The sequence below is a fragment of the Calidris pugnax genome, unplaced genomic scaffold (assembly GCF_001431845.1).
Source record: "Calidris pugnax isolate Ruff unplaced genomic scaffold, ASM143184v1 scaffold26, whole genome shotgun sequence".
In the NCBI taxonomy this organism is placed as follows: domain Eukaryota; kingdom Metazoa; phylum Chordata; class Aves; order Charadriiformes; family Scolopacidae; genus Calidris; species Calidris pugnax.
Window position 1 is genome coordinate 3,016 of NW_015090765.1, and position 21,601 is coordinate 24,616.

General features: G+C 40.4%; 2 protein-coding genes across 2 annotated transcripts; both read right to left on the reverse strand.

The window, feature by feature from the left end:
• Positions 1-4,572: 4,572 nt before the first annotated feature.
• ASCL3 (achaete-scute family bHLH transcription factor 3) lies at positions 4,573-8,752 on the reverse strand. The gene is made up of 2 exons (XM_014966689.1): positions 7,335-8,752; positions 4,573-5,481 (listed from the first exon to the last, which is right to left on the reverse strand). The coding sequence occupies exon 2, from the start codon at positions 5,474-5,476 to the stop codon at positions 4,922-4,924; it is 555 nt and encodes a 184-aa protein (XP_014822175.1). The 5' UTR covers positions 5,477-5,481; positions 7,335-8,752; the 3' UTR covers positions 4,573-4,921.
• Positions 8,753-8,900: 148 nt separating this feature from the next.
• On the reverse strand, positions 8,901-21,114 carry TMEM9B (TMEM9 domain family member B). Its single transcript, XM_014966679.1, has 5 exons — positions 20,951-21,114; positions 18,707-18,798; positions 14,820-14,928; positions 13,924-14,058; positions 8,901-10,075 (listed from the first exon to the last, which is right to left on the reverse strand). Exons 1-5 carry the CDS (start codon positions 21,032-21,034, stop codon positions 9,920-9,922), a joined length of 576 nt encoding a protein of 191 aa, XP_014822165.1. The 5' UTR covers positions 21,035-21,114; the 3' UTR covers positions 8,901-9,919.
• Positions 21,115-21,601: the final 487 nt, after the last annotated feature.

The following is a 21,601-nucleotide window of genomic DNA, read 5'->3' on the forward strand; positions in this document are numbered from 1 at the left end:
CACCTCAGGGGATGGGCACTCCACCCCCTCCCTGGGCAGCCTGTTCCAATGCCCGACCACTCTTTCTGTGAAAAATTCCTTCCTAATGTTCAGTCTAAACCTACCCTGTTAGAGCTTGAAGCCGTTCCCTCTCGTTCTATTGTTAATTACCTGTGAGAAGAGACCAGCACCAACCTCTCTACAGTGTCCTTTCAAGTAGTTGTAGAGAGTGATGAGGTCTCCCCTCAGCCTCCTCTTCCTCAAACTAAACAGTCCCAGCTCCTTCAGCTGCTCTTCATATGATTTGCCCTCCAGGCCCTTCACTAGTTTCGTTGCCCTTAACATAACTACGAGCATAAGCTTTCTTAGTGATCTGTTCTCTAAAGATGCACCAGCCAAAATCAAAACCGCAACACTAAACTCAGGTGGTGCATGAGGACTTCTGGTGGACTGGACGCTCACGACTACTGCACAGCAACTGCTACTCACCTCTACCTCCTCCTTCACTGTGCCACGGTAATAAAATCCATCTTGTTCCCCTCTCACCAGCACAGGGACGTTGCTGTCTAAGCCCACTGATCTCCCAGATGCACTCAGCCTCTTCCATGCTGGGCCAGGGGAGGAGAGGCAGGGGTTAATCCATTGGCACCTTGAAGAAAAGAAAATGGGTCAGCGCTGAAATGGCTTCTGTAGGTCATGAACAAAAAAAAAAAATCATGTAAGATTTAAGAACTGGATCATTCCACCTTGGCCTGTGGGAAGAAACAGAAAACTTGCTTGTCCTGGGACAATTCCTTGCTTTTGGAGAAAAAAAAATCATCAGTGCCTGTTTTTACTCACTGGATCATTCCACCTTGGCCTGTGGGAAGAAACAGAAAACTTGCTTATCCTGGGACGATTCCTTGCTTTTGGAGAAAAAAAAAAATCATCAGTGCCTGTTTTTACTCAGATCACTTCATTTTTGGGTTTAGAGGAATGCTGGAATCCTGGGCCAGCATGACCTGCACTAGCTCCTTTGCTGTTTAGATGGCAAGCCAATGCAACATGAGGCAGAGCAGGAGAGAGAGAGGATCCATCTCCAGCAGGGAGCACAGCCCAGGAGTGTAAGGGGTATATTGGGGCACCCAGGGATCAACAGCAAAGTAGAAAAGTAAACAACAAATCTGCCGGTTGATGACAGGTTCAAGTTCAATGCAGGAAAAATAATCCCATCACAAAGCATTAGAAACATTTCCCAGAAGGTGGCTGCTAACACAAAGTGCTTTTATTTATCCAAATAACATCAAAGGAACGTTTCCTTGATAGGAGGTTTGCTCAGGCTTTGCTTTCCATAATCTCCAAGGTAGCAAATCACTTCAGTTAATACAATCTGAAAAACTCTCAGCGCAGGAGAAAGGAAAAGGCAAATGATGTTCAAGCTGCTAATTTATTAATCTGACACACCGGGCTGTTTTATCCTCTTAGATGTCACGAAAAAGAACGAATCACAGACCCAAACAGGAACTTGATGTTACCTCTGGGGAGCAAGGGGCTCGACGGTCCAGGCAGGATGCACCACAAAAGAGCTGCAGCAGCAGGGTTTGACAGCAGGGATGACACTGGGGCACGAAAATTTGTCCAGAGCTGGCAGAGCACTGCAATGCCTGTGAGGCAGGAGGTTCCCCAGGCAGGAACCCTTCCCAATGAGCCATTCTTGCAAAAGCAGCTGCCTGCGGGACTCAGTCATGAGCTGTTGGTAGCTGAAAAGAAAAGAGACAACATAGTGGCATTTTCTAGCACAAGCAAGTGCTTTCCAATCTATCTCACTAGCTTTTATTTATTTTTATTTTAAAAGAATGAATTCAAAGTATCCAGACTGGCATTTGGTGAGACAAACCCCTATCACTGCCTTCACTGATCTTCAGTTATCCAAATCCTGAGCTGGCAGAGGGAGAAAAGCACCCATGGAAACTAGAAATGCCATGAAAATCTCCAGGAAAGCAATAGCATTCACCTCCCTCCAGCTTTTGTTTCCCTCTTAATATCCAGCTCTCCTTTCTTATACCTAAACTCGCCTCTAAAGATTTCTTTGTAGACAGTCCCAGCCAAACCTTCCCTATTTTACAAGCTGAGACAGAAACTACAGCTGCAGTTGACAAGCTGAGTAAACCTGACAGTTCTTGAACATGATGTTAGATTACAGTTGCCTGTTACTTGTTTTATTTACAGTGATGTATTAAGAGAAAATATTTTGATCTTTCAGCTGGCCTGTCATGTTTTATAACATTAGGATTATGACTTGCCATGAGGAAGAATGAGATGCTGAGATGTGACAAGCAGTAACTATTCAGAGGCTGTCAGGGTAAGATTGATGATGTGTTGCTATCTCCGGTGATCTGACAAGATCTAGCAGACAAGCCTCCACTCCTTTTTTCCTTTTCTTATTTAATATTGCTTAGAAACGTTTAGGGTAAAATTTGCATGGAAATTCAACAACACATACAATTTAAGTGCCTAATTTACTTTACAAAATACAGTTTAAGAGCTCATATTATGTTTAAATGTTATTTTGTCTCTTCTCTCGGGGAGATGCTAGCAGCCCTATTTACCAGAATTTCTGGATATACGTAGTTTCAGAAAATTAGCACACCAAACCCAGCAAGAATAGCAGATTAACTCATGCAAAATGCACCTTTAAGTCAGGAAATCAACACAATATATTCACTTGTTTCACAACCATACAAACTCCCCGATTATAAACCGAACCAAGCCAGAGTCAGTAATACTTTGTGAAGAAATGCAACTATCAATTCTACATTAAAGCCTATTTATACCTGGTCAATTTGGGTTTAGTCCCGATGCAGAAATCTCACCCTTTTGCCTGTTTGATGCAGGAAGCCGTTTGCTGCCAGTGTTTCCTAGTTGCTACGGAGGTTTCCACAGTCAGAGGTCACCACAGTCATTACTACCAGGATCAGACATCCTGCCCTTACTGGTTAAAAATCAGTGGAATGTGACTACAGAGAGGTCCATCCACTCAATTTTCAGCTCCCTGTTGATCTAGATACTGCACTGAAAGACCGCAGGGGCAGACAAGGGATTATGAGAGGGTACAGTGGCACCTAGGCTTCCTGCCTACTAATGCAGGGCAAAAAAATAGCATCATACTAAGCAACAGTTCAGATGTAGGAAAAAAAGAAAAAAGGCCACCACCACAGGGTGTGACAAATGCATTGGTTTGAAATGTGGGCAGAAAGGTCAAAGCTAATCCGAGCTGAGGTCAAATCGCCTTACAAATTTTCCCGTTTCACAACAAAGGAGAGGGATTCATGAGTTTTACCATTTCCCTGCAAAGAGCATATCAAAACCACATCAGAATACAATGCAGAAATTCACCTGTGTGACTCTCTGGAGATTTTCAAGACCCGTCTTGATGCAGTCCCAAGTAATGTGCTCTAGGCAATCCTGCTTAGCATTGGAGTTGGACTAGATGATCTCTAGAGGTCCCTTCCAACTCTGTTGAATCTGTGAATCTCTAATCGCAGAAATTCACCTGTGTGATTCTCTGGAGATTTTCAAGACCTGCCTTGATGCAGTCCCAAGTGATGTGCTCTGGGCAATCCTGCTTAGCATTGGAGTTGGACTAGATGATCTCTAGAGGTCCCTTCCAACTCTGTTGAATCTGTCAATCTCTAATCTTCATATTCTCCTTAACAAATGTTAACCCTTTTTCTTCCATTCTTTTTTTTTTTGGGGGGGGAGAAATACTTATTGGCATTTTGTAGGCATTTTTCAATTCACTGGTATAAAAACAAGACAACAGAATGCTTGCAGGCAGGGACAAGAATACAGCACTTAGGAAGTCTGTAACCATTTTCTCTACATTCTGCTGCACCCACAGACTACCTGCTCTCAGGCCGTCAGCAGAATTGTTTAATATCAAAAATACAATTCCTTTACATACAGGAAATGCTAAGAACACTTTGCCAGCTATGAGCTAAACTCTATTCACCACCTTCACAGAAATCTGTGGTTGACCACTTAGCTGAAATGATCAATAGTACAGAGGAACAGACTGGGAGATCAGCGAAGACTACCCCAGACCTTAACCATTATCAGCAATAATAAAGTAATAAATATTACTTTAAATAAATAAAATAATATAATTTAATAAAATAATAAAGTCCCACACAATTTCTCTCCTGGGATTATTTTTTCACCAAGGTCAAGACCTTGCTAACCCTCTTTATACTGTGTATTGTGTAAGCAGTCCTAGTAATTTTTAAGGGCACTGACAACTGAAGAAGAAACCAATTTTCAAAAGAAATTAGGCTAAATCAACAGGTTTTAATGGGATTAAAATATTCATTAATAAGGATGGAACAGCACTTGCAAGACGTTATGCTCTTCCTATGTTCAGTAACCACACTTCAGAGAGCTGCTACCCTCCTCTTTTTATTTTCCCCTTTTAAACTAAGCTATCATTTCTGCTGCCATCTTGCAACATTCCTGGGAACCTTTAAAAAAACCTTTTAACACTGGCAATTGGAACAAAAATCTTTTAAGAAAGCACATGTGAGAGTAAACCAGTAACATTACAGAAAATAAGAGGAATCTGAGTCCCATCAACAGAAAGATTTTATTTTAAAGCATGCAGGTTTTGATGATACATACAGTTACTTCACACATATAGGTATTACATTTTTGGTTTGGTGACAATTTTAGAAGTGTTTTCCCATTTCCATAAATTAACCAACTTAGGCCATTCAGATGTGATTTCCCCACTTGTCTTTTTCACCTGTAAGTATAGTTACTATCTGCAAAATTAGAACTCTTCTCTGTGGGCTGATACTGACGCATGCTATGATCTGTTCCTAAGACGTGCTAGGAACAGGCTGGTCATTAATAATATAGTGGCTACTGTGTTCCCAGACAGGATACCTTTTACTTGGTGTAGAACGGTTCAGATAGTCTTCAAAAACTGGTTCTGTTTGTTAATTGCTTTAGGTGCTTGGCTTGGCTCCACGACGTTTTGTTCTGCCACCACAGGATCGCTGTAGAGAACAGACTGTAGGTAGCTGATGTATTTTATCGCAGCACGGAGTGTCTCTACTTTGCTGAGCCTTTTCTCCACATATTCCTTAGGCAGGTGATGCCTCAGTTTAGCATAACCTTCATTGACACATTTAACCCTCTGTCTTTCCCTCTCATTCCTCTTCCTGATGAAAGCTGGCCCGTAGGAGTACTCACTTCTGCGGTAATTGCCATGGGGCATCTGGAAGGGGAAGGCGCCGGGCTCGGCGTAGAAGTTCTCCATCACAAGGTGCTCTGACATGAAAGGAAGGAATGACAAATCTTCAGAACAAGCCACCTGGTTTGGTGTTTCTGGATACAGGTGAAACGTGACCACGGGGTCAGCACAGAAAGGTCTACCCAGCTGTATGTGTTGAGTCTCAGCACAGACGGACAACTTGTCCATCAGGTTACGGTAGCTTTTGCCATCCATCAGGTTTTGCATTTAACCTGGAAATGCATAATCACATAATAGTTTAAACAACTCGTGCTGAACAGTAGGAAAAACAGTCACCTTACCAACACCAGGCATTACTGGCATTTTCCAGAAGAGACTTTTAAGGCATTTGTGACATTTCAGAACAGTGTTGAAGACAGTTGCATAAAGCGGATAATGTCCCATTTGAAAATACAAGGGGTGCAAGTCAGCAACACCAATTAAAACATTTTACAACAAATGTTAAGAAAATAAAGCCATTAAAGCTTCCTAAAGGAAACAGCAGTCTCCTTTCACCTCAGCTTTAGAAATTAAGATCTACCTTTTTATACCCCACATAGGTATAGCTTGCTATGAATCCTCAAAAATTTACATCTCTACAGACAATAATCACAGCAGGTCAACATCTAAGGCATCCTCTTGACCCCCTTCTCCTCCCTGTAAAAAAATTATGTCTACAACTCCAGTAACAGACTCCCTGCCATACCAAAAATTGCTTTTTCTGTCTATTCGTTTGATGTCTCATTCTCTATACTATCTTAATTAGATGGAAAACTTGTGCAGGGAATGGATCTCAATCTTAATTTTATCTCTGTCAAGCATCAAATCCATTCTATACAAGAAGTCTTACAAAAAGTTTAGGGGATTAATTTCTGCTGAACCTGCTATCTCCTTGGGTCCTCATGCTTCTTCTGCACTCACCTGCATATTAAACACAGATATGAAATATTAAATACAAACCCACTGAGAGAAGATTATGAAATAATCAATTTCTTTGAGGAAAGAAACACATCCTGATAATATTGTTCCAATAAAAATTATTTTACTAAGAAAGGACTGCACATAGTGCTTGAAGCACTGCTAGAAACCTGTAATTCAGACTGGCCTACTAAAAACACATACCTCCTCTTCAGAGCAACACCACAGCAGGTCTAACTACTCAAATCACCCTTATATCTTTACTAGAAAAATAACATTGCAGTGTTTTATAGGAAGGTACATCATCGTGCCTTCTCAATATCATTATTCAAACAGCTAAATAGCAGCATAACTGTAATGACTGTTACTTAAGAGCTACTTTAAAATAAATGTTAAATAACTAGCTATTTTTTAAAGAATTACTGTGAAACATCCTCACTGATTGCAAGCAACACTTGCCTACAGAGAATTTATCCAAAACTGCTCTTACTCACCCATCCAATTCCACATCTACACGTTGCTGCCTAAAACACTTAGGCTATTTTACACCCTCTAAAATGGAAAAAACCACACCTGAACATTAAACTAGGTTACCAGAAACACTGAATCATGGAATTGCTTAGGTTGGAAGGGACCTTTCAGATGGTACAGATGGCCTCTGTATCAAGTGGCATCTCTTTTTCTAATGCACATAGATCCCACAACAAAAATCCTATGAGTTAAGAATTCATTTATAGCATGCCATTAGGACAGGAGAGGAAGTCACATGCACACATCCATTTTACATTAATATACATGTAGAAAATCAGAGGTGAATATATACTAGTTATAAAATGCAAACAGTAGACAGTCATCTTTCCCTTTTCTACTTACACAGGTTGGATTATTGCCTAAAAACTTTCTACTGTTAACAACTTTAAATCATTATCTTAGGAAAAGAATGTTACATAGCAAAAAAACCCACAACTTCATAGCAAAATATCACTACAGAGCAAGAAACCAAAACCAACAGAACCTCTCAAAAAGATACTTGCAGCAATTGTTGTTTTAGTACTGACACTTCAGCTGCCTAATAGCATCACATAACCAGTTATCTGCTACCTTATTACCTGCACGAAGCACAAAATGCCACTGTTAAGATCGTTTTCCTTTCAGACTAGAGACTCACCAATCTTCAGATGAAAGTAAAATCCAAGGAAACAAGACGTGCTATTTTAAGACTGATGAATAATACCTGAAAATATCTGAATGATATTAAAAAAAAAAAAAGAAGTTAACGTTCCATTCTTCTTACACCTTATTTAGTAAGAGATCATATTAAAACAGGATTCATTAAAAAGCTACAGAAGCACTGTTACTGAATAGCTGGTACAAGTGACTTACAAAAACATTGATATTCAGTGAAGATCTGTTGCTAGATACAGCAACACGCAAGTCTCTTACCTGAATTATGTAGCTCCTTCCGTTGAGTCAATGACTGCTGCAATTTATAGTCAATTGACAACATGCAAAGTAGCTTACAGTTAGATCTGCTCATTTCTGGTTTGGCTTTTCCACCCACACCACAGCTATGATGGCAACAAAACTTGGCATTGCAGGCTAGAAATTTTAAAACTGTATCGAACACAACCAGATTACATGAAAAAGACATCAGGAATGCACTTTGTTTACTTCTTTGGGGAAAGTCCTAGTGTTAAGAAGTATTACGCCATATAAAAGGTCTCTAATAAAGCACTTATGGAGGTTAGGCAAGACAAAACTTGAAAACAGTGAGCAATCAGTACCAAAACAAACATTTTAAAGTTTTGTTTAAACTTCAAAACACAGTAAGGAACAATCAGTCTGTATCATCAAATATATATAGGTATATAGGTGCTGCATGTGTCAGAATATAGCTGTCCAGTTGTACAGGTGCAAGGGAATAGGGCACATAACTTCAAAACTACATTTTACAGGATTTCCTTGACACTTTAGACTATCTCACTAACTGGCCCTTCTATTGATCAAAGTAAAACCACACAAAAAATCCTAAACCAAACCAGCTTAGCTTAAAACTTTCAGAAGACACTGTCAGATGAGAAAAATTGATCTGCTACCAAGACTGCTACAAAAACCCAGTCTTGTCTTCTTGGGACTGTCAGCCCCCAAAGAAAGCATTCTGCTTCTGGTGCCCTTGTGTGGGGCCACAACAATTCTGCATCCTCCTTCCCACACCAGCTTCAGGCCTCATCAGAAAGGCAACCAAGACGTAGAGCATCTACTAGAACTGATAGACAGGCATGTCTGCAACAAACAAATTACATTATTTTTCTTTTGGGCACCCTAGATACATCGCTGTCATAACCACTTATTGACTCATCAGGGTAGGATGTTGAACACAGTAACTGAACCCAGGTCTAGATTTATTTTTTTTGGTCCTGGTGATCCACCTCCAGCCCCAGGCCATGGGCTAAGCGGGCCAAAAAGGCACTAGGCAACATATACTGTTTCCTTCCACACTGTAACAGAAAACTGTATATGACAATAATGTAACTACATATGCACAGCTAAATTAGAGTCAGGGATTAAAGACGTTTTTCAATTAGCAATTTGGTGAGCCTTTCTTTCCTTCATCTAAGCACTGAACAAGTGCGTATTTCCACTCCGAAGCATTTTCAGAGAAGTGCTTTTATAGATGGAATTTACATGCAGGGTAACGAGGGAGAAAAATGATGACATATAGATAATGCACATCTGTTTTTCAAAAATCAGTTTTATCTTTAATTGTTACATTCCAAAGGGGATATATGAAAGTTAGTTATCTAGCAACTGTGTAACTCTTAAGAGAGATGAGTACAGAATCACAGATAAAAAAATACACCTAACTCCCAAGATGACAGGTGCTAGAGAAAGTATGTGCCTTACACCATCAATCCAGACAAATGCAGAAAGATTTTTTATAATAAATATTTCGTCATATACTAACTCCTGAGACTTTACCCATGAAAAGAAAGGGAGAAGATTTTTTTAAGAGATATCATACACATACAATATATTAAGCTATTAAAGCAAAATAGAACAAAATATCAACACTGTCTTGATACGCACTGCATTTGAATTTATCTACATCACAGTACTTTAAGTGTGCAGCTCAAAGAGTCAGTGTCCATTTAAGTTTTTCCTTAAATCTGCAAACATCACTTGACATACAAGCATCTTGAAAGTACGAGTGCAAGAAACCAAATGATGAATACAGCCAATCAGGGTTTCATTCTCCAATATGAAAACTACGCTGCAAGATTCAGATTTCCAGTACCTAGCATTAGTTAGCAGAAAATCCAAATATATTTACAAAAGGTCTTTACATAAAGTGATTAGTGAGTTGTACTGTGTTCCCAGGTACTTTTTAACCACATAAATAGTAGAGAGAAATATATAGTTAAAAACCACCATGAAGTCACAACTGTAAATAAGGTACCACAGTGGAAACCCAAGACATCTTAGGGTTTATTTTCATTTCAGTTTCGTTAGTAAAAGCCATTTGAAAATGTAAAGATTTTACCTTTTGGTTAACTAATCTTTTTAAATTGCTTCCACTCCAGTACATTCCTTCAAAGTTCAAATACTTTTTTTTTTTTCCTTAATATTTTTAAAATCAGCAAAGAACCATTCAAGAAAACCCTTCTGAATTGGCAGGATCAGGAAGACGTTAAGTCAGCTCTTTCAATTAGTCCACTTTTACTTGGCCGGAGTTATTTGACTGAGACACAATAATTAACTCAGCACAACGTGACGGTCAAAGACAGATTTGCGTTGCTCTTGGACCTGTAACTTCCAACGCTGCTGGGCATACTCCACCTTGTTCAACACGTTGGCACGGCTCCGAGAACGAGCCAGCACGTCGTGAGCATTTGCAAAAGGTTGGTGATCCTGGAATGGCAAAAATTGTTAGTTAGATCTTAACAAGTCCACTGAGCAATTAAAGTCTTTTTTGTTGATACGGTCCAAAGGATGCTTTTTTTGTTTTTAAATGTTGGTTTTGGGGTTGGTTGTTGGTTGTTGTTTTGTTTGGGGGTTTGTTGTTTGGGTTTTTTTGTTTGTTTTTTTGGTTTTGGGGTTGGTTGTTGTTTTGTTTGGGGGGTTTTGTTTGTTTGTTTTTGTGGTTTGTTGTGGGTTTTTGTTTTTGTTTTTGTTGTGTTTTGTTGTTTTTTTTTTAAGGTAAATGCTGTTTCATTAATGCTGTTTCAACAAGCTGGTCAGTAATAACGACCAAGCAAGTTTTTTAATAGTTAGAAGTGTACTTCAGTTTCTCCTTCAAAGTAACTTCCACAGGTTTCCCAAATAGACCAAACTTCACTGTACTGTCAAACAATTATATGCCACCCAGAGACATCATGGTGAGCTGCAAGATCAGAACCAGAGTCCTGAATCCATTAGCAGCTAAATGAAGCTAAATGAAGAAAGCCTAGAACAGACCAAGACACTAAGAGCCTCCTGTTATTGTTGTGATTGCACTTTGCCTTAAAACTGAATTAAAGAGTCAGTTCTCTGCCAGCTCTATCGTCAGGCAGTTCAGGGTGTTCATACACAGCTTCTATATAAAACCAACACACTTTGATGTTTACCAAACTAAACCCATTGTACTGAGTTGTCTAAAAAGCAAAGTGTCAATACAGCTGTTTAAGTGACAGAGCTCAACAATAACTGAGCTCTTGTTTAATATTTACTCTGTCTGTTTTCCAACAGTTCCTTCAAAGCTTTACTTTCTGCTAGTAAATATAACCAAGTTATAAATAGTAAGAGTTGGAACTAAACTTCTAATTTGGTTGTCAAACTGTTTTGGAGAAAGTCATGTTGCTAAAACTAGGTCAGAAAGCATCAATGCATAATGAAAAATAACATAATTATGTCCTGTATTAAATAATGGTCTTTTTTTCTATGCCTACATTTCATATTCTTTCCCTGCCCCAAATACTTTAAGACATTAATGGGTATTTCATTTGTGACATGATTCTGCATAGAATAGCTCAAAAATAAGTCTTAGTAGTAGAGAGATTACTGTTAATGATATCCATTGTAGTGATGCCTACGAGTCCCAAAACCACACATGAGCCTCACTGGGCTAAGAAATATATTAATAGAGGAGGAGAGACAATCCCTGACCTAAAGCCCTATCAACTCACCATAGAAGGTTATGGCAATATCTAGAATGGGAAGTTAACAGGTGACAAATGACTTCATTCACAAGGAACAAAACCCCAACAGCAACACATTTCTACCATCCATAGATAGAGAGAGCAGGACAAGCTAGATGGTACTGGCCTTCCTGATAAACAACACCCTCAGCTCAAAGGCCAGCTACCATCAATTTCTACCTAGACAACAATGGGAAACAAGAATTTCAGAGGAAAAAGTCCTACGGAAGTGGCTTACGTTCCTCAGTTGCCACTGCCATCAATGGGCAAAAAGAAGCAACAAACCTACTGGCTTGAAATTCAGCAACAAAAATCAATGCACAGTGTTCTCAAAGTGTGACACGGATCAATACCTCAAGAACTTGCAAGAGGGAAGGCAAGGATGGGGATATGGGATATGTCATGAGGGAGATTATTTCATTTTCACTGTCACAGAAGGAGGATAAACAGGAAAGGAGTAACATGAACCAAGCAAGGACTTGAGGTACTTTTGTGTTCCAAGCACTACTGCAGCTTCAAGTACTAGTGACTTCATAAGCACAGGTAAGGACCACAGTAACAGTTACAGCAAAACATGAAATTGGTTAAGATGGATCCAAAATTTAAGTTGGATTCATTCTGCAGTTAACCTGAGCTCTGCCACGGGACTTATTTCACTTCTTCCACCTACAACTAGAAGATTCTAACCCAGATTTGAAGGTATAAATATAAGCAATAAAATAAATACAATTTGCCTGAGGCATATAGCACACAGGGCAAGTTCATTTAATTCAAGTAGGAAACTGCCCAATTTGCTATAAAAACTGTAGACAGAAAAACGTCATTCAAATCTGGCCTTTCCAAAAAAACCCCACAAAAAACAAACCCAAACAAAAAAACCCCACAACCCTCCCCCAGTATCTTCCTAGAATGGACTCAATGTTAGCTCAAACAATTACAGATTCTTGTTGTGGAGTCAAGGTAAATACAGAAGGCACAGCTGACTATTATATAGGAAAATTCTTGGTTTGGATATTTAGTATCCCCTCTGCAGAACAGAAACACCTTTTGAAGTCAAAATGGCTGATGCAGCCACTTAGGATGGAAAAAATAGAACTAAAGAATGTGCTCTTCCTCAGTTTACTAGGAGTGAGTTGTCATGCTAAGAAACAACCTGGAGAAACTGTGCAATTCACATTAAAACAATAAACCATAGCATTTACCACTTTTAATACCTTCAGATCTATGAAGCCATTGAAGCAAGAGTCAGTCAGTATTACAGGGCTTTTAAACAGACTTTAAAGAAGTGTTGCCATCATAATTTTGTTTCACCAAGAACAAACTTACTTGTATCTTCCTATTTAATTCTTATTTATTTGCAGGAATGGTGGAAAATATTCTAAACAACTCTATTATAAGACACTAATAAATGCTGTAAATCTTTTTTTTACTAGCTCCCATTTACTTCAACAGTAATAAGGTGCTCATGTCTCCTGAGAGGCTCCAGTTAAGCAGACAGCAATCTTCCCATATCATACTCTGGGTTTGGATTCATAAATTCTAAGTTTACACCACACCTGAAGAGTACTTTATCGGTTAAAGCAGTGCTGTTTGTGAGCTCAACATAGAAAATACATTGATGCTGAGACTTCAGAACTTTTTTATCAGTTTGTATGGTTCAACACTGGCACTTTACCACCGAACCAGCTTCCGTTTTAGAGAACTTTCCTTACACAACTTTATGGTGATAGTTCTCCCAAACATGCAGATTCATCAGATGCAGAGCCATAGTCCATATTTTTATACTATTTCAAATGCCTCTTCAATACACAGATGACCTACTCCCACCAAGCAGTATTCCTTATCCACTCTGATCAGGTACTGAAGTGTCTCGCTCCTTACAATATGGGTTTCATAAGGTCTTACATTCCCTTCCTCTAATGGTACCGAAGACAATTTTGTTCCATTTTTATTTGAAGTCAAAAAATACTGTGCTGAAGATTGGGAAGACCAGTAATGAAAGGAAACCCAGTCACTAACTGACTACTCCCCTTATTCTCCCGTTCTGATCCACTCAAATATTCTGTCACATTCTGGTTGCTAGCTATAATACCACAAAATTATTTCAGCATCAATCGGTATTTTACTTCATTAAAATAATTTCTTCTTGAATTTTTAGCATCAACAAATTCAAACTGGAGCAACAGAAGATGTAACCCCTCAACTTTCTTTATGTAGAGAGAAATCTAAGCAATCTGCATAAGTGTCATTGCTAGCAAGACTGTATGGATCATTAACACTTAAGAAGCTGTACCTCCTATATATGCTTACCTCCACCCCTACTCTGTTTGCCTGTCTGAGAAAGTAATCTGTGTCTAGAGCTGGGATAATTGAAGCAATCCTCATCTTACTAAATTCTAGCCCAGTGAAAAATGAAAGAGCAGCTTCACAGAAGACATCAAACAGCTTTCTGTTCCTCTCCCTTCAGGAAAAGCATTTTACACTGCCTGGCAAAAAAAAGCTGCTCATCCCAACGAGTTTTTAACAACTAACTACGCCAATCTTTACATTAAATTAAGTACACAAGCACTCTGGTGAACTCACCCCGATGTCTTCATCACTTTGTATGAGCTGTGAATGTCCAAAGAGACGTCTCTTCAGTATAGGTTCCACTAGTGTAAGGTACACCATGTACAGAAGGAGGAGGCCCAAAATAGACAGGTATATAATGATTGTCACCTACACAATGCAAGCACAGTTCATGTCAGAATTGTGACATTACCCCCACAACCTGCCAGCAGGCAGCAAAAGAAGAGCATATGGGAAGTTTGTGATGAGCCTGTTGATCCTTGGTAGTGTCACTAGATGACTTACAACCCACTAACAGAGAAAAAAAACACTATATGACAACTTGGTATTAAAAAGGTTTGGGGCAGACAAGATGTTATCTTGAAACTGTTTCTTTTTCTTAGTGAGGGCTTGCTAGAAATCTTATGCTACTTCCCTTAAAACAACTTGGTGCATGCTATAAAACAAGCAGAGACACACTGCACAGTCTATTCACACCAGCCTAGGGCTTGGTGGCTCCAATACGATAAGAATGTGAAGAATACAGAAATCATCTCAGAGCAAACATGGATGATTTTGCTCTTTTTAGCTTGCCGACATATGAGGAAAATATAGAGTGACCAAGTAAGACAGCAAAATAATGAGAGACCCTCTAAAATGACAAAAACATGAAGTCCAAAGCTGCCCAACAACACTCAGAAGGTGTAAAGCTTAATCCCAAAAGTGGAGACCTTCAATAAAGGATCTCAGAACCACTCCTTCAGCTATAGCTTGATGCTTTTGTTACCACTCAAGAAAAATTGTGAACCACTATCACGAAAAAGAGTTAGATCTTAGGCTGTTGTAGAAAGAATATTTCTCTAAAAGACAACAGATAGATTTACTAATCAGGTGAAGTATTCAGTGTATGCCAAGAGAATCACATTGTTTACCTTAATTGTGACAGAGCTTCTCTCTTCATATTTGCATTCACAACGTAAACAGTATGCTTCTACATCAGGTCCAGGGACAGGCATAGGCTCAACCACATGAAGACAATCACTGAAGAAACACAGAAACTGTCCAGTCAGTTTTGAGCTGGTTTTAGTTTACCTATTCCACTACGTATGCAGACCCCAGCTGCATGAGCTGAGTAGAGATCTTTACTTAAATTGAGCTGTTCTAAACGACAGAAATCCAAGATTTAAAAAAAAATAAATATAAAAGTAAAAAAAAAAATCACTACTCCACAATTGTTTTTCTGAAGAAATTCAGCTACCGACAAGCTGCTAAACAAGCTTTAAGACCTTTGCATCTTTACTTAAATTGAGCTGTTCTAAATTACAGAAATCCAAGATTTAAAAAAAAAAATAAAATAAAAAAATCACTAATCTACAATTATTTTCCTTAAACAAGAAATTCAGCTACTGACAAGCTGCTAAACAAGCTTTAAGACCTTTCTAACTCAATACAATGTTTCCATTTTTCAGTGAAAGCGTTAAAGCTTTTAGCATAACAAGTCCAAGGATTTGAGTATCAGCACAAACACATCATTTGACACTGACATCACGGATGAAAGTAAATTCCAGCTCTACATTTCTTTCCTCATCAGACTCAAGAGCCTTATTCACTCCTTCCATTATCTGAAGGGAGATTAACCTCTCTTTGGTGTTCAAGAACAGAAATTCATGTAATGCCATTACAGGTTACAGGCATTAAAGGAAAAAAACAAAAGTCAGACGGGTTGTTTGTATAAGCATCAAGACAGTGAATAAACAGCACTCCATTTTCAGCACTGGAGTCAGATGTGAAAGCATAATTTGACTTGATTACAAAATATAAGTCAGTCCCATGCCAAAAAGCACGGTTGACAAAAATCTTATGGGCACTCTATACCACAGCACTAAAATCCAGCTCCTATGAGACAACCACTTCCACCCATAACTTAGGTAATGTTGGTCTTTTTGCTGACTAAGGTTGGTTGTTCAGAGTTCACATCCCAGGGTCCCTGCAGAGCACTGACTGAACAAAAATCATATTTGGCTTTTATCCTGCTTAATGTTAGCTAATTAACTCAGTCAGAAGCAGGAAATGAAATAAAAACACCTGATGTGACAGCAACAGCCTAGGATTCAACACACTACTGGGCTAGGCTACAGCACTGCAAACGTGGCAGACACCAACTCATCTCTTCTATTTTCTTCTTATTTTTTCTTTGTAACTAAAACTATTGAGCATCCACTTGCATCCTCTGGAGGGGAGTGGAACACATACATTCTACTCTGTGAGTGCAATATTCAAGCAACAAAATCAAAAATATGTGCAAATTATAATATAAGCAATTTTGGTTTCATATGATTGAAAGCTCACATCAACATACTGTGCAAGTGTAATAAAAAGCTTGTATGTAGCTTAAGTCCCGTAGGAAGTCTCTTACTGTGAATGCACCAAATATTAATATCAGCATAACTTTTTCTCCAGTTCACTGTTTCAAATCGCTAGGAAGTACGAAATCTATCAGAACCTTAGAATTTTGATGATGTTTTTCCTTAGACTGCAATTCCATGACAATTTTAGAGGAAAACATAGAAAAGGCTGATCCTTTTCTAAACAGTTTTCCCACTCAACTGCCTCTACACTACCACCTGCTCCCTTGTGCTCACTATCACAGTACCAACAAGGAAGCAGCTTTTTCAAGGCAAGCCAGGCTAGTCACCACTGTCACACAGTACCAACAAGGAAGCAGCTTTTTCAAGGCAAGCCAGGCTAGTCAGAACGGCAGCTTCTGCACAGACAGATTTCCAGCACATTCAACATGTAGTCAGGGTGTCCTCCCTCCTTTCACATCCATGACTATCACTGCACTCAGCCTCTGTACATGAAGCATCAATACTTTCAAAGTACAAAATACAAACGCCAACACAATGTGCTTTGAAGCTGAAGCTGAAAAACAGACCACTCCAAGTGAAAGAACTGAAACATTTCAATGAGAATATCACGAAGCCATTACAGGTTCAACATTAAAAATTAAATTTTCATTTTATGTCCGGACAAGTCAGCAGTAAATGGTCATTACACTGTACATAATTCATAAAGATACTGAAAATTGATCTGGCTCTTGTCTCACAACTAACTGATCTAAATACCTAAAGCATGGTGTACATCATCCGCTGATATTCAATAAGTCACTTGCATTGATGCAGAAGCCAAACTACAGCACTAAATTTGTCCATTTTATTGCACATGAGCTAGCAATCAAGCCTTTTAGAAGGAGCAAGAAGACATCTCAAATAGAAGATCAAAGCCTTAAAACATTCCCCGATGGTCACTCAAGAAAAGATCTCAACAAAACGAGATTTAAGATAGAAAAATAGATTTTTGAGATTCTGTATGCATCAGTATCTGTCACCATAAAAATCAGTCAAGCCTTCAAAGCTAATTTTTCCTTCTATCAGTATTAATATTGATTTAAAGGGAAACAGGGTCTCTTCTGCTAGCAAGACACACACTAAGCAATAACCACTGAAAAAAAAAAATCCATTTCCATTTGCAGAGCAGTAATGAACAATAAAACCAGTAACACTGCTACTGTGAAATGCCTACTGCAACTGGAACTCTCCCAGTATGTTTCTTCACTGCAACTAAACTTGTCATAGGAGGACTAATGTTGTTAAGTTAATCATGTGGGACAAAAATAGTAATTTCGATTGAACAGTACATTTTACATTCAGTAGTTTAGACTGAAATTTACAGTGTTATTTCTCACAGTTCTCCTGTAAGCAATTTAATAAGTCATGGCCCAGCTCTACCCATATCTGTATCACTAATTTTATTCCTATAATTATTTTCGTGGGCCTACTCACGGGCATGAAATTTTCATAATCAAGATGCCAACCTGCTGCTACTTGTCAGACTGAAAAGCCTTTTATAAATTCTTAATGTAACTGAAGAATAGTCAATACATCAAGAAGTATATCACATTTTATAGGGTGACCCAAGAACCTCTGAGCACTTCTGACATTAACACAACTCTAAAATAGGGTGATTTCATTTGTGTGATTCCCATAGACAATGATACTCAAGGTGAACTTGGACAAGGGAGCTATTCCAATGTAACAAATCACTGTTATCTCCCTTTCCTCCCTTCCAACCACTAAGATTCCAGTGTCTAAATGATATGATAAGTTTCAACAGCAGACATCTCCCTTTCTTCCCCAAACCCTCATCCCTGGCCATTCACACCAGTCCTCAGTTTGGACAGGAGTCCAACAAATGCTATGGCTGGCCTAAGCGATACAATCAAACACATTTCTGGGGCACAGAGATGCAAAACCTCTCTCTTTGGAAAAACGTGTTCTTAGACAGCTCGGGCCATCTCATAAAATTACACTTTCTGTCTGCAATTCTGAGGAACAGAAGCCTCCAGAAACAACAGTCTCTAAATGATATGATAAGTTTCAACAGCAGAGAAAGAGAAGACAACCCTCCCGGGTCCTAGTTCCATAGCCAAGCTCCCTTACCTTTAGGCCATTTCAAATCACTGAATTCAAATTACAATACCCTCTTCTCTTCTACTATTTCCAAGTCTAAATAAATAACTAAACGCACAAGCAAGTAAACCAAAACAGAAGACAGGACAAAAACTATGGATTACAAGCCTAGTCCCTCACTAGAGCTGAATTCTGGAGTGCTTTTAAAACAAAAGTTCCAGTAAGTCATGCAAGAGATGTAATTTCTCCTGGCCCCACCACAGAGACTCATATACAATCACTATGGAACAAGTCTTTAATCAGTTAAGACTCATTGTAATTTTTTGTGCCCCACACACACATACACTCACCAGTCTTTCTGTGAAACATTTTTGTTGTAAATATGCCCTGAATGGTCTTTGTAAGGAGGGCAGATGCATTTACATCGGACATCCTCAGAATTCTGTAAAATAAACAACATGCATAGAACAAATCATCAGTAACCATAACAGGATACAGAAAGCACACTTCACATAATACACGAAATATTTAACACAAACCACTTGCAACTATCTTTGAATAGTCTTACTCAGGATTTCCTTCAAGTTTAAGGACAACCTTTCAAAATTACTAAGCAAGCAGAGCAATTTGTCAAGTAACTATTATTTTAGATAGCAAATGCATTCCTGACAAGAAAAAATCTGGAGTTTGAGCTTACTTTTCCTTGTAAGAAATAACACACATTCAAAAGTTACTGATGTTGGCATATTCAACTATTCAATTTACAAGTACAGCTGTGTAACAGACATAGCAACGAGCTTTTAAGCCCATAACAAATGAAAGAATATTAAGCCCAAATGGAAGCTGGCAAAGAAACCTCTGTGGACAATTCTGTCCTCTTTGGCCATAACAGAAAAAGTTTTGAAAAGAAAACTATTAGAGGGACTGGTACAACCTTGTCTTAAAGAGCAACAGAGTACCATGAGGTAGAGAAAAACGTACAAAACTGGAATTCAAAATAATGGCAAATTAATTTGTGAAAAATGATGGAAACTTGTAAAAGCAAGTTTTAGAGAAACAAATTAAAATATGCATAAGCAACAAGAGGCACTGCAGAAAGAAGTGAGAATTTACTGTTACAGACAGTGAGAAAGAAGTACCACCCAAAATTAACATTTAGAATTAACATTTAGACCACTACTGGGAAAACTGCCGTTTCAGAAAAAGATCACTTTCTGTAGAGTAAAAAAAATTCATTCCTTTCCCAAATTGCCTAAGAACTGAAAACCTTATGGAGAGAAGAGAGATGGTCTGCAAGGGGTTATAGATGAAAGTCAGAGTAACTTATTTTGAGCATGGGTAGTTTGACAATAAGAAAGACTTTTAGTATTTGGATAAATGATGTTCTCTGTCAGTAACACAGAAGTTAAGATTATAGTCCCAACTATTAACTCAAAAGAATCAACAGCAGACTGCCCGCAGACACCCGACTTGGGTATAGGGTGGCAGGAGCCAGCAGAGCCACCTTAGGGCCAGTGAGAAGAGCCGGGTAGTTTGACAATAAGAAAGATTTTTACTATTTGGATAAATGATGATCTCAGTCAGTAACACAGAAGTTAAGATTATAGTCCCAACTATTAACTCAAAAGAATCAACAGCAGACTGCCCGCAGACACCCGACTTGGGTATAGGGTGGCAGGAGCCAGCAGAGCCACCTTAGGGCCAGTGAGAAGAGCTCACACAGCAAGCAGATCACCACACCCAAGGCAAGGACAGACACAGGACAGACCCTGACCCCAACCCAGGCAGCCTCAAGAATCACAGAATGGTTAGAGCTGGAACAGACCTTAAAGATAATCGAACTCCAACCCCCCCTGCCACAGGCAGGGACACCTCCCACTAGACCAGGTTACTCAAAGACTCATCCAACCAGGCCTTGAACGCTTCCAGGAATGGGTCATCCACAACTTCTCTGGGCAGCCTGTTCCAGTGTCTCACCACCCTCACAGTGAAGAGCTTCTTCCTAACATCCTATATAAAACTACCCTCTTTCCATTTAAAATCATTACCCCACATCCTGTCACTACGCTCCCTGATAGAGGGTCCCTCCCCACCTTTCCTCTAGGTCCCCTTTAAGCACTGGAAGGCAAGGCCTCACCAGAGCCTTCTCTTCTCCAGGCTGAAGTAAGCACTGGAAGGCAAGGCCTCAGCAGAGCCTCCTCTTCTCCAGGCTGAACAACCCCAACTCTCTCAGCCTGTCTTCACAGGAGAGGTGCTCCAGACCTCTGATCATCTCCGTGGCCCTCCTCTGGACTCGGTCCAACAGGTCCATGTCCTTCTTATTTTGGGGGCCCCAGCAGCAGCTTCACCGACCAGTAGCTTCCCGTGATGGCGGCCCCGGACACCCCCTCATAACCACACGAATCGCTACAAACGCCAGCGCCGCCGCCAGACAGACGGGCCCGGCTCCTCCCGGCTGCCGTGCCGGGCAGTACCCGGCCCAAACCGCTCGCTCCGGCCTCCCCCGAAAGCAGGCCGAGGCGGCGGCAGGGAGGAAGGGAAGGCCCCGGTAGCGGGAGCACCGCCGTGATCCGTCCTCCCCCCGCCCCGCTCACCTTGGCCTCAGCGCCCAGCCCCGCCAGAGCGGCAAACGCCAGCAGCGAGCAGAGGCGCGCCCAGCCCCCGCAGCAGGCCGCCATCTCGGGCCCCGAACGCTTATCTCCGCCGCGCCGCCGCCGCCGCCGGCCCCCCAGCGCCCGCCGCCATCACTTCCGCCTTCCGCCCGCCTCACGTGAGGCACCGTCCCGCCGCTATGGCGGCCCCCCGCGGGAACGGCGGCGCCGCCGGGTGGTTCCGGAGGGAGGCGGCGCGTCGGTGCCTGCCTGGAACGGTCCGGGTTGGAAGGGGCCTGCAAGATCATGGAGTTCCAACCCCCTGCCCTGGGCAGGGACACCTCCCACCAGAGCAGGTTGCTCCAAGCCCCATCCAGCCTGGCCTTGAACCCCTCCAGGGATGGGGCAGCCACAACTTCCCTGGGCAACCTGTTCCAGTGTCTCACCATCCTCACAGCAAAGAATTTCTTCCCAATATCCGATCTAAATCTACCCTCTTCTAGTTTGAAGCCATTACCCCTCATCCGATCGCTACATGCCCTTGTAAAAAGTCCCTGTCCATCCTTCTTGGAGGCCCCTTCAGATGCTCCAGTCTCCCTGGAACCTTATAACATACCCGGGAGTGTACAAAGGAGCTGTTTGGCACAGGCCAGC